General features: G+C 38.6%; 1 protein-coding gene across 1 annotated transcript in view; it reads left to right on the plus strand.

Moving 5' to 3' along the window:
- ALDH5A1 (aldehyde dehydrogenase 5 family member A1) overlaps positions 1-8,573 on the plus strand; it is a 536,325-nt gene extending 527,752 nt beyond the window's left edge. Inside the window, exon 10 of the mRNA XM_044065747.1 lies at positions 4,901-8,573. Coding sequence (XP_043921682.1) covers positions 4,901-5,106 — 206 coding nt within the window. The 3' untranslated portion in view covers positions 5,107-8,573. The remainder of the gene's footprint in view (positions 1-4,900) is intronic.
- The last annotated feature ends 5,157 nt before the right edge of the window (positions 8,574-13,730 follow it).

Here is a 13,730-nt window from a genome sequence, read left to right on the forward strand (position 1 = left end):
TTTGCACTGAACCTGTCAGCTAGGATGTTGGCAATGTCTGTGGGTTCAGTGTATTTTTTGTCATTTTGGACTAATTCTGAGCATATCTGGGAATTACCACCCAGGTTCCTAACATAACTAAAGAAAGCCTTGTGATTATCCTTAGTGTCCTGTGCAATTTTCTCTCGAAGCTGGCCTTAGACAATTTTATGAGTGCCCGTAGTTTTTGCTAATACTGATCAGTGATGCCTTCCCTTTTGTGATTTTGCTCTATTATTTAGTAGCTTCCTCCTTCTATTGTATAGTTTGTTTATGGCTGGGGTCCACCAGACAGGACGTCTGCCTTTGGAGGATTGGGTCTTGGTTTTATTTGGGATCGCATGATCCATGCATTCCTGAAGGTGTTCATAGAATGCGTTTATAAAGGATTCTGCAGTCTGGGCCGTATTTTCCACAGGCCCGGGGGCTTTGAAGGATTCCACCTTGGTTTTGAGGAGTGTGAAATTTGCTTTAGAGAAGTTTTTTCACTATGGTTTTCTGGGCAGGGGGTGGGGTCGGGATGTGAATATCCAGTGAGATTAGTTTATGGTCTGATCTTACCAGTGAGGGATACACTTCTGGTCTGAAGCATAGAGTCCCCATGTTGGTGATGATCAGGTCCAGTATGTTTTCCCCTCTTGTGGGAGTGGTAACAAGTTGTTCCATAGCATTTGAGTTTATAAATTCTAGGAACCTTTGGGCTAGGGTGTTGGAGCTAGAGTAATGCTCCCAGTCTATGTTTGGGTAGTTGAAGTTGCCCAATATAATGGTGTTTGGAGAGACCTTCATATTTTCCAGTGTTCTCAGGAAGGCCAAGTGGGGTTCCTGGGTTTGGGAGGGTGGTCTGTAGCAGGCTATAAACTGGAAGGCAGTTTTACCCACTGTTAGTTGCACATGGATAGTCTCTGATGCTTCGTGCTTTGCCACCAACCTGGAGGTGTGGGTATCTTTGATGAATATCGATACTCCCCCTCCTTTTGTGGTTCGGTCCACGTTTTGGGGCCGAAAAGCATGGTATGAGGTATAACCTGGTAGTGCTGGGGTGCTCTCGGGAGCCCTAAACCAGGTTTCTGTTACTGCACAGATATCGATGTTCTCCATGCTAAGGAGAGTTTCGAGTGCATGCATCTTGAGGTTTAGACTTCTGACGTTGAGTAGCATTACTCTTAGTTTCTTATCCCTTGTGATACCTATGGAGGTGGGTTTGTCTTTTGAGCCTTGCCTAAAAAAGGCACTATGGGGGTAGCAATAGCCTTTGCCAATATCCGAAAGCCCAGGGGTGACAGGTGCAAGCCGTCCCTAACGAAGCATCGTGGCTTGTCGAGCATATCATCCCAAGCTGACAGGCATTGGATCCCCTTTGAATGACACCAGTACTTAAGCCAATTGTTGAAATTGATCATCTTGTCTTCATATTGTGGCATCATTCTTGGTGAGGGTAAGATGCTACTCAAGGTCAGGATCATACCGGCCTGGGCTGCATGCTCAGAGAGCTCCTTTATGTCTCTTTTCATGTAAAAGTCATAGTGGAGAACTATAAACAGGGGAATAATCTAAGTATGGCATAGATTGACTACAAAAAAGCACATGATAGTATCCCACATTCATGGATAAAAGAGTGCTTAAAAATGTATAAGACAACACCCTACACTGATCAACTACATTACAGTGACCATGAAACAGTGGCAGACCATTTTGCAATTAAGCCATAATAAAGGACAGATTATTATCCCAGGGATAAAAATTCAAAGGGGGATATTCCAGGGTGACTCTCTGTCAGCGCTAATATTCTGCCTTGCCCTTAGCCCATTAAGCTGTTTCCTCATCTTCTCTTTGTCGATGATTTAAAACTGTATAGCTCATCAGATGAGGAATTGAAAGCACAACTGCAAGTTGTCAAAACTTTCAGATGGTATAAGAATGTCATTTGGTCTTGATAAATGTACAAAAGCAACCTTTAAAGCAGGAAAACTGCAGCATCAGAAGTTTGGGACAAGAATGTAATATAAAAGAACTTGAGCAAGAGGGAGTGTATAAATATTTGGGAATTGATGAAGGATCAACAATAAAACATGAACAAATGTGAATAAAACTTAGTAAGGAAAACTTTAGAAGACTTAAATTAATCCTGAAAACAGTGTTGACATCGAGAAGTAAAACCCAAGCTATAAACCAATTTGATTTTCCTGTCCTAACTTACAGTTTTGGAGAGCTTGACTGGCCCCAAAATGTGTTGGATAGATTAGATAAGAAAACAAGAAGGATGCTTCATGCTCACCAAATGATTTATAAAAATCAGTGCGTACCAACATTATATATTCCCCATTCTAAAGGAGGGATGGGCCTCCTTGAAACTGATTACATGTATAGATTCTGCAATCATGGTACTCCACACATATCTGCTGACCTCACAAGACCCAAACATAGTGAAAGTTTTGAAATATGAGGAAAGTAAATCTAAGGTGACTTCTCTGCTTAATCTAGCAGAAGCTTATCGGTGTCAAGCAGGAATGGCAATCAGACCAGAAGTAGATAAAAATCAGGCAGAAACTGAATGTGCCAAAAAACAAAAGAAAGAATATAAGTTGAAGGACCAGATGAGAAGGCAAGAAATGTGGCAAATGCATAAATATAGTTGTAAGTATAGAAAACTTCTGGAAGAACCTCATGTTAATCAGGAATGAACACAGGAATGGTTAAGGAGAGGCAAATTCAAGCCAAGACATGAAAGGTTAATATTGGCAGCACAAGATAGTGGGTTGTGTACACGTTGGTTTACAAACTCCATTTGAACATCTGGGAGAAATGGACAAATATTGGTTTTGTAAAACAGAATTGGAAACAGTTGCACACCTCGTTGCTGGGCGTGACATACTAATGGCAGAAGGACTGTATACTGAAAGGCGTAACAATGTGGCAAGACTGTTGCACTGGGGATTGTGCAAACATTATGGTATTGAACTGGCTGAAAAACACTGGAAACATGAGCCACAGAGCATCATAGAAAATGAAGTCTACATCACATGGGATCACCCATTATCAACAGTTCAAAAGGTAGATGCTAGAAAAGTGCATGTAGTGGTCCATGAAAAGAAGACAGAAGTAGCATTGATCATTGAAATCGCCACACCCAGTGACTACAGTGTCTTGCATACAGAGAGACACAAAGTCATAAATTATCAAGATTTTTAGGCAGAAATGAGAGCAAAGTGGAAGAAAGATATCCAGTTTCAATAGTAGTAGGAGCAACCGGTCTTACAGAAAAAAATCTACAATCATAAGATATGTTACCAATACATGTAACCCCGTACGAATTGCAGAAGGAGTTATTAGTGGGTACAGTGTGGGTGCTGCGAAGAGCACTTCTGGTGGCTGACATCAAAGATTGAAACAATACTAATTTCATGAATTTTAGTCATACTTTGACTTAGGAATGGGGTCCATTCCCGTCATGGTATTAGAAACCCAAAAGACTTGGAGAAATTAAAAAAACTGGAGATGATCTATATTCCTGCCATGTATCCAAGGCCTGGAACTCTATCCATTTCCCTATTAGTTTCACTGAAAACCCACTCATCTTCAACACTAAATTAAAATAACCCCTTAACTCTTGGCTGTGTTGCTGTTACACTCCAGGATTAGATTACCTACTAGTATTGCTACCATAACAAGTGCTTTACTTAAAGTTCTTTTGAACCATCTAAGTACTGAAACTGTAGCATTGTTTAAACACTCCTACAGTGTAATAGTTCTGATATGTATTACGTACACTCAGGAGCCTTTGTACTACCATGTCTTACTATTATGTATAAATGTATACTGTCTCATAATGCCTTAGTATATGCATGAATGTGAAAATTGTGATTTTACAGTTTTTCTCCCCCAGTCTTCCACTGCAAAGGGACATTATGACTAGGTGGATTTAACTGATAAACAAAGGGTCTATATTACATGAACAAATGTTCATAATTCTGAATGCTGTAGAGAGCGAAAATGCTGGACCTTGAAGTGCTTCTTCTGGGATCGTAGTACTGAAGGTCGGAATATTTGCCCTTTCCTCATGCGATCTCTGAGTTTGTATATATATTTAGCAGGGGATAACAAGTTCAAAGTCTGGCATTTTCGCAATATTATGAACATTCGTTCATATAATATAGGCCCATAAACAAAATAAATATTCTCAGTACACAGTAAAATGCTCATGTAGTAGATCTGTCTGTATTTTCACTTTAGTTACTAACTCATTTTCTGCCCTTCGACTGATGATTTCCGGAATGCCTTTTACTTACACTTGTGCTGTAGGGGTGCAGGTTAGGCCAGGTAATTGCAGAAGTGGGCTGCACTCCAGTATATTCTGGTTTGCTTTAAACTGGATGATCATCCTGTTATTGCATGTCTGTGATGATTCAGATGGATGACATTTGCCTAGTTCACACTATCCATTTTTTCCTATTCCACTACGTTTCCTCCAAGGACAAGTGTAAAGCAGAAGTAAATGGACTTATCCTAAAGCTGTTATGTACTAATGCTACTAGTACTGTTAGGCTATATTATTACCATATGCAACAACTTGTCACTTTGGAGGCAGATGGCAAAGAACCTATTTCAAGGCAGTGCTAACCAACTATCTACTCTAAAGTTTATGTTTTCAGAAATAGCATGCTTATAATTAATCTGGGACATGCAGATGTTGGTGGACCTGAGTTATTTTTACCCCGGAGCCAACAGTATTGACTGCTTCAGAGCATGAGTTCTTATATTCTGTAAATCTGAAAAGCCTTTTTTTTTTTTGCATTCTGTAAATTTGATTGCTAGAAGCACACATTGTTTCATCATATTATTTACATTCACAATTATTTTATTGTTCTATCTGTATTCACAGGTTACTTCTTTTCCCAAGACCCTGCTCAGATATGGCGTGTAGCAGAACAGCTGGAAGTTGGAATGGTTGGTGTAAATGAAGGGATTGTGTCCTCTGCAGAAGCTCCATTTGGTGGTGTAAAACAGTCAGGGATAGGAAGGGAAGGCTCCAAATATGGAATTGATGAGTACTTAGAAATTAAATACATTTGTTATGGAGGTCTGTGAGGTCAGACATTACCAGGTAAACCTAGGACAGCCATGGCAATCTACTTGTTGAGTTGCCAGTTTGCCAGCTGTCCCTCTGTGACATAAACACACATCAGGATTGCATAAATTGGTAATCAAGAGACTGTCAGTCATAAATAATATAAACTAGTGATATTTGTATTTTTTACTGATGCATATTCCTACACCTTACCTCATTGTCTGCCTTTTTCCCAGCATAACATCAATCAAGCACTGTCGTCTTTTTTTGTTATGTGAACTTAGTGTCTAGTTCTCTGATGAATTTGGTTGAGTAACTGTCATATCAAGAAAATGTTTGTCTAAAGGATATTGACCTAGTAGGACAGTTTCTCAGCTATGTCTCACAGGTGGAACACCCTACATTGAAAATTAAAACACTATGATATAGTAAGTAGCTGTTCCTCCTCTAATGAAGTATGGGGGTTTGATTACCCAGTATGCTTTGCTTGTGATGTAAATTATTAGCAGCATCCAGGTTGATGTCATTTTGTAGGTGTAGTCATAAGAAAAAAAACCTGAGCCAACAGTGAGACTAAAATAGACAAAAAAAAAATCTTCATTTTGTTTTTAAATCTCTTGCAGCATCAGATGTATAACCAGAAATGAAATTAACTATAAAATGCAGATGTATGAGGAGTAACAGTATGCTTTGTGCTCTTAAGATAGAAAAAGACCTCTTATAAGCATTAAGTAATTTATCTCTTGCTATATAATCCATTAATGTGAGTATTCCCCTAAAAAGAAAAGAAAAAAGTGCAGGGGGAAGGTGTATAGCTACCTGCTGGCCCAGCAAACAGTAGTTTTCCTTCTTCAGTGAACTTTTAGCTAACGCCACTTTTCTGACGTAGCTATAGGGATCAGTACTGCACCATAGCCACTGTCTCTCTCTCTGTCTCTCTCTTCTCAGGCTTGCAGCATGGAAGATGTAAAACTAATCCTACGGCAACATGTCTTTGCTGTTGAAGGGGTTCATATAAAGGAGGGGAAACAAAACTGTTACTAGAAGCTCCCACCTATTCAACGTACAAAGCATTCTGTGAGCATTGCTTCATTAAAGAGATCTTGCTGAGTATTTGCCTAGTACTGTCCCTCCTGGAATACTTTCCCACCTGTTTGGGGAAGGTCTTTCCAAATATTCCATCAAAGTGCATACATCATTGATAGCAGGCAGTATCTCACAGAATCCACCCATTTCTTTACTGGTGGCTCTTCACATTTCTGACGTACCCTCTTGTGATCTTAATTTTATCCTAGAGAATACTACTCTTCATTCTTTTAGACCAGTATGGCAGCTTATGTGAAATTCATCTTTTAGATGACACTGGTTTTGGTGCCAGTTATTTCTACTAGAATGGTCTGAAAACTTCAGGCCCTTATGTGTAGGGAGCCCCCATGTACTACTCCATAAGGAGAAAGTCTCCCTCAGGACTAACCTTCCTTCATGTCTTTAATTGTCTGAGAGATGGCTCTTAACCAGACCATTCATCCAACTATTTTTCTATTTTGCAGAACAAAAACAAAGGAATTTTGCACACCCTGAATGTCTTTAGGTAGCTTTGGTACTGCAAACAAATGTCAAAATAAATAGAAAAAGGTTTGCTTCATTCAGGTAAGGAAATTAGAAATCTGAAACGATCACATTTTTGTTGTTAAGAGATCAAACAAATTAATGCAGTAGACCGTGAGAACAGTCGTCAAAGAAAAGAAAAAGAGTGAGATGAAAATAAAGATTAGCATCTGAAAGTATTGCTTCAACTAGTATAGTGAAGCTTTTGAAGAAGATGTGGCACTGCTGAGCAGTTTTAAGTGAAATGCACCTTCCAGATTGTAGGGTTGTTTTATATCACAAATGGAAGTAGTGTTAAGCATACATGAAACTGCATACCTTGTTGGGGAAGGTCACTTTACTGCACTTCATTGTGTGACCATAATGAGACCCTTAATCTTTTAACAGCTGTAAATGCCATGACAGGTAATGCTAGGTGTCTCATCAGAGACGGACCTCCAACTGATAGTGCTGTGTAGATATACACAGACAAAATGACCGCATGGATTCCTAGTTTTGTATTTTCTTTATATTAAGCCTTATACCCACATATTTTTACCTTTCTGTTCTTTAATAAAGAATTATTTCCATGTTTTGATGTATTTCGCAGTTTGCATTGCTAATAACAACTTTGTGTAACCTGCAAATGTCTAACCGGTACTTTAGCATTTCTTTACAAACATTTTGCAAGTTTCACAATTCTCTGCAAACGTTTTATTTGTCATGCACTTAGTTTATTAAGGTGTCATTGACTTTATAGTCATCTCCTTAATGATAAGTTATTAAACTACAAATAAAGAAGTGTGAATGATGATTTGTGTATGATGATTTGTGTATGACACTGTGAAATCTGAAAATAGTTGTATTGGAGGAAGTTTGTTTCAGGAAACCTGTTCTCGAAAGGTTGCAAGAACCACATACATGGAGTCATGCTATGGGTGAGTACACAAGGGGGCAAGTAATGCATTGTTGTAGCCAGGGGAAGTTTCATCACCATCACAGTGAATGGTGAGATGACAACCCACAGGCAGGGTGCAGAGAGATGGGTATTTTTTTTCCCATTAATGTGACATGATATTTTAGGGAGCTGATAGAGGCTTAGTGAATTTGTGTTAATAAAATGTGAATATAAATGGATTCTGATATCAGTGTTTTTTTGTTTTTGTTTTTTTTTTTTCTTTTGTACTGTAGAAGTCTGTCTGTCTAGATATTTTTGCCTTAAGTTATTCTTCAGGTCATAAATCCATTTGGCTGTTGAAAATATGTGACCTTGATTTCTAAACCTCTTGACATTTTTAGATTTAGTCTTTTCAGCTGGAAAATAGAAAATACTAGGCTGTTCATTTTCTTCTACAAGTACAAGTGCAAAATACCGTAAAACATACTAAATCTTCATTGGGCTGTCACAAATTTAAAATATGTGTCTTCTGTGGAGTAGCATTACAGTCAGTGTTTTATTTAATGCAGTGTTTTAACTATGTTTTGTTGTATGCAGTAGAGAACAGTACTGTACATTATCTGCTAATACCCCAAGTTGTTTGTGCTCTGAACTACATTCACTTTGTTTAACAAAATTGATTGTCATCCATTAAGTTTCATTTATTGAATGTAACATATCTGCTGCAAGGCTAGTTCTTCATAGTCTGACAGTTCCAGCTGACTTGTTTTTCTGTGTACAAATCCTGGATTGATTGAGCTGCAGATACTGTCTATCTCAATGAGCAGAGATATCTTCATTGTCATGAAGTTGATTACTTACAGTAAGACTAGTCCATATTGTGAAATGTGCCATATTCAATGTGAACATAATTTGTACTATTGCACTACTTTCATTTGTTATATGTATTATGTAAATCTGAAATGATAAACTAATAAAGTGCACTTGGAACTTTTTCTGTTATTTATGACTGTGTATTTATTTGTGTATTTCCAGGTTGTTACAAATAACTGTAAACTCACCATGGTCTGCACAGTGGTTTGGTAAGGTGGTATACTGTCTTCAAATTATCTGCCCAGGTGTTTAGGAATGTCATTCCATATCACTGTTGCAGTATTCTTTAGAGAAGGGATCTCCTGCCAAGGATAGCCCAACATCCAGCCAGTGTACCAAAGTCTTTAGGTCTTATAGGCTCCTTAAGTCACATGTGTGCTGCCCGCATAAGGTGTAGGACATAAAGGTGACATATAGATAATGTTATGGGACAAGACCGGCTTATTAAAATGTATATTCATTTCAGTTTAATGATGCTATAATATGATTGTTAAAAAGCAAATATAATTTGTATACAGGGCTGGGAAAAATACAGCTTCATAAGCTACTGCTGTTACTTAAATTGCATTCTTTTGTATGTGTTGCATGAAGTCAAGGCATGTAGTTACTACAAAAGGAATTTATTAGCCTGACTCATCCGGGCTAGGGCAGGTTTAAAACATCCAGTGTCAGAAACAAGACCCCTTGGAAGCAGGTGGATCATATATAAGACGGTGGTCACGTGAAGTCTGAGACGAAAATCACAAGGGATGAGGACATTTGCAAAATTTTCTATAGGACACAGTCATCGTAACGTAATGAAATTGCATGACCAGTTTGATAATAAAATGTGTAAAAATACATTTTTTGTATGTAAAGTGAGAATGCTTTATCAAGGGCTACGAAGACTGACTCCCAGTGCTGTAAGAATAAAATTTCTGTTTGCATATCCTGAAGTGTTGTCCCTGACTAAAGGCATATAAGTTAAATTCTTAATGTTATTTATTTTTGACTATAACAATTTGCTGCCGTTCTCTTGATCTGAACGTTGGTATTGCTGCTGGGCAGTTCTGGAATAGGGCCCGTCACAGATTTTCTGTGAATTCCAGACTGCTTTGTATGAAATAGTCAGAGACTCCGATGTGCAGCTATTCAGGGTGTGCAAACATACTAACCTTGGCAGGGAAGTTATTTTGTAAGGGGAAAGGGTTGGTTTGTGGTTTTTTTTCTTCTTACATTTTGCTAAAATTGTTTAAAAAAGAAAGTACATGGCTATGTTTTGTTTGACTGAGTTGTTTATAAGGTATACAAGTAATACTGGGAGGATCCCACAGCGAATGAGTATAATAAATGTATGTGCACATACAGTAAAGGACAAATTAGCACAAGGTGGCACCTTGTGTTGAGGGTGGTATCCTCAGGATTGAAAGGTAAGAAGTATGAGAGATGTTTTATTTTGTCAATGTATCAATGTATGAAAGAAAGAAAATAAAAAGTTCAAAGCTAAAGATAAAGTTAAAACAAGTTCAGGAGCCCACTGCATGATTGGGACGTAGACTATAAAACAAGTTTATGAGCCCACCCCATGATTGGGACGTAGAATATACAAGTTCATGAGCCCATAACATGATTGGGATGTAGACTATATACTGTTAAAACAAATTCATGAGCTTACTGCATGATAGAGGACGTAGAGGTATGCGTTGTTAAAATAAATTCATGAGCCAAAAGCACGCTGGGACTTAACAGTGTGATTGTGTAAAGGTACCCTCAGAGGGTCCGAAAGAGTGGTCAGTTCTGGACACAGTACCTATCTGCCTTGTTATCCCGACCGCAATGCTGGAGCTGTAACATTTAAACTTGCGCAGGGATGAAAGCAAGGGGGTGCTGTGGGAAAAGGCTAATCGAATCCTCTCCTCCTCTGTTGCTGCACACTGACAGACTTTGTACCTTTCCCTCCTTGTATGGTGTGTGGATTACTACAGTTATTTTCTGTCTTCAGAATTGCCAGGATCCCGGAGTTGTAAGGTAAGCCTAACATTTTTATTATTACTTCTTTATAAAATAAGAAAATGGGAGCAAAGATAAGCAAGCAAGATCAAATCCCTGAAAAGGGAACACCTGCATATTTTATGTATTTTAACTATGGGAAAGAAAGTTGTAAATATTTGCATGACTGGTTTCAGCTTACTAAGAATTGTGCTGGTGGGGTATTTCCATTAAATGAAATTTATGACAAGGCTAAATTGCTCACATTTAAACATATTTTGGATGAAAAGAAACGCAAAGTGAGTGGGGAACAAATGGCAGCATTTTATTCTTGGTACAGTGAAGCACTTAAGGAGCCAGCATTAAGAGGGTTGCAAGATGTTAAGAAATTGTTGCAACAAGTAAAAGAGGTTAAAATGGCAGTACAGACCAGTAAAAAGGGATCCCTTTATCCTGTCTAGCAGGTTTGGAACAAACTGAGGATGGCCAAAAAGCAAAAACTTCTGAAGAGGATGATAATCCTCCAGTAGCTACTGCACCCCCACCCCCATATGCACCAGTACAGGTACTTCCTGTACAAGATTCTGTTTCTCAGACCCCTACCTTTCGTTCTACTGTCCATTGGACACCCAGTCCGCGTGATACTGGTACATCTCAAAATGGTTCCCCTGTTCAATCTTCATCTTCTGAACAGGTATCTGCAGTCGAGGGGGGTTCTTCCTATCCTTCTCAGATAGCTTCTACTTCCCCAACAGGGGCATTAGTATTCGACACTCCTGTATCTCACTATACATGCTCACATGACAGGGTACAACAAGAGATTACAACCTCTGGAGGGGATCTATTGCACACCTTAGGGACATTTGGGGGGCTAACAATAGGAAACTTGTTTATCGTCCTTGGACCCCCTGCTGATTTGCATACTATGTCCAAAAAATGTCCAAATATTAGAGAAGATCCATTAAAATTCAAAGAAGAATTAAAAACTATAATAGAATGTTACAATCCTACTTTGACGGATTTAAATCAACTGCTGAGGGTAGTTATTTCAGATAAAATAAGAAAGCAGGGGATGCATTGACAGATAATGAACAGCATTGTTAAACAAAATTATGGATGTGTGTCAAGTTAGGACTGACTAATCTAAAATACAGGCATGTAAACAAAATAAAGGGGAAGCCCCTGCAGACTGAGTCACCTTAAAACAGTATTTGCTAGACATTCAGGAATACCAGACCCAGAGGAGCAAGCTAAGCCAGCTATTGCAGCAGCCTTTGTAAGCCCCTGTACAAAATCAAATAAAGCAAGTGCTCATAGACTGCCAAGGAAATGACTTAGAGTCTTTATTAAGTGCTGCAAATCACTGTGCAGATTATCAGGAAAAACAAAGGAAGGATACACTGTTAACTTTACAAATCAGGCAGCTGGAAAACCCAAGGGGTTGAGGTAGAAGCAGGGGAAGGGGTAGAGGAATTGCTAGAGGATTTAGCAAAAGTGCTGGTTGAGGGGAACAAGGTGCAGCTGGTTGGTAACAATGAGCTGGCAGTCCCCCTCCAGCTGCATCTAACATCTTGCTTTAATTGTGGAGAAGCAGGACATTGGAGAGGGGAATGCCCACACAGGCAAATGCAAAGAGTCCAAGACTCTTAGACTGAGTGGCAACCAAATTGTAATAATGCAATTTTTCCCTCCACCACTCCCTCAGATTGGAAGGAGTCAGGAAGCTCCATGCTGAATAGGTCAAGAAAATAATACAGAATTGAATCCTAACCCTCTACTGCCAATAGATCAAAATGGGCCCTATGTTAAGATGAAAATAAATTCAAACAAAACCCCAATTCAGGTGGACACTTGAGCCAGTAGGTCAGTTAAAAATTACTTCAGATAGTCAAATACCAGTATTAGAGCATAAGTAAAGGGAGTTGGAGTAACAAATACTATGGTTACGTATCCTGTTTCAGAACCCATCACCATTTCTTTAGGTCCGATTGAAAAAAAGAACCCATCCCCATTTCTTTAGGTCCAATTGAAAAAACAGCATTCTTTTCTTTTGAGTACTACTGCACCAGTAAACCTACTAGGAAGAGATTTGTTATGTAAGCTGGGTTGTACTATTTACTGTACACCAGAAGGGGTGTGTATAAATGTTCCAACAGAATCAGAGGGGGGAATTGGCAGTTTTAGCAGAAGCTGAGGAACAGCCTGCTGGAAGCATACAGGCAGAGTGAGTGTTACTACAGCAGGTACCTACCAACTTGTGGGCTACGCATGCAAATGAAGTAGGTATACTGAAATCAGCACAACCAGTAAAAATAAAATTAAATCCATAAAAACCTCTCCGTAGAGTTCCACAATATCCACTAAAACCAGAAGCAGAGCAGGGAATCAAACCTGTAATTCAGTCTCTGATACACCAAGGAATAATAACACCAGCTAAAAGCCCTTGTAGTACTCCTATTTTTCCAGTGAAAAAGTCAGGAAAGGATTGTACAAGACTTAAGGGCTGTAAATAATGCAGTACTACCTACTTTTCCTGTTCCATATCCAGCAACAATACTGAGTTGCATGCACGATACAGAGCTAATGACAGTCAGACATCTTGAAGTATCTTTTTACAGGAGACACAGAAAAACATTTTTTTAACTGAAACAGTTTGTAAAAAGTATTGAGCTATGCCATTAGGTTCTGCCGCTGTAACACTAACAGCTCCTATGTTGCATCTATGTCTGCTATTAGAAGCAGAAGCAGATGTACCTCTCAAACGCTGTACATTAAAATTCATAGCAACAGACTTAAAAAAATCATAGTAGAAGGCCATAAAGAGGAGAATGTTCTTATTGTTTGCTGGAAAGCCTTTAGATGCTTGACCTACAGTTACTGATGAGGAGTCTTCATAAGAGATTGTCAGTTATTTAATTATTTTAGTTATTTAATAATGTATATGGCTTTGAACAGGTTTGTCTTTATAAGACAAATCAGAAAAAAAATCAATAATTATGAGGAACAAGGCAAAGCTGAAAGTAAAAAAATCATGATATCACTATACCTAAATCATAGCAGTTGACAGATCTAGTTGCATAAGTTTCTATCACTTATAGCACTCACTTCTTGTATATAGCATAAGATAAAAATTTCAGTTAGTAATTGGTAGGTGGTGAATTCTTAGTATGCCAGATGCTCAAAATGCCTTGAATTTGTGCTGTTAATAAACATAAGCAGAGACTAGGACATTATAAGCTCATTACCCGTGCCTTCCTGGTACATAATTAATTAGTAAGAAGTAGCCTTCCAGTAAATCAAGAGACTGTCATAATTTCT

The sequence above is a fragment of the Protopterus annectens genome, chromosome 3.part0, assembly GCF_019279795.1.
Source record: "Protopterus annectens isolate FY-2018-M chromosome 3.part0, PAN1.0, whole genome shotgun sequence".
Lineage (NCBI taxonomy): Eukaryota > Metazoa > Chordata > Ceratodontiformes > Protopteridae > Protopterus > Protopterus annectens.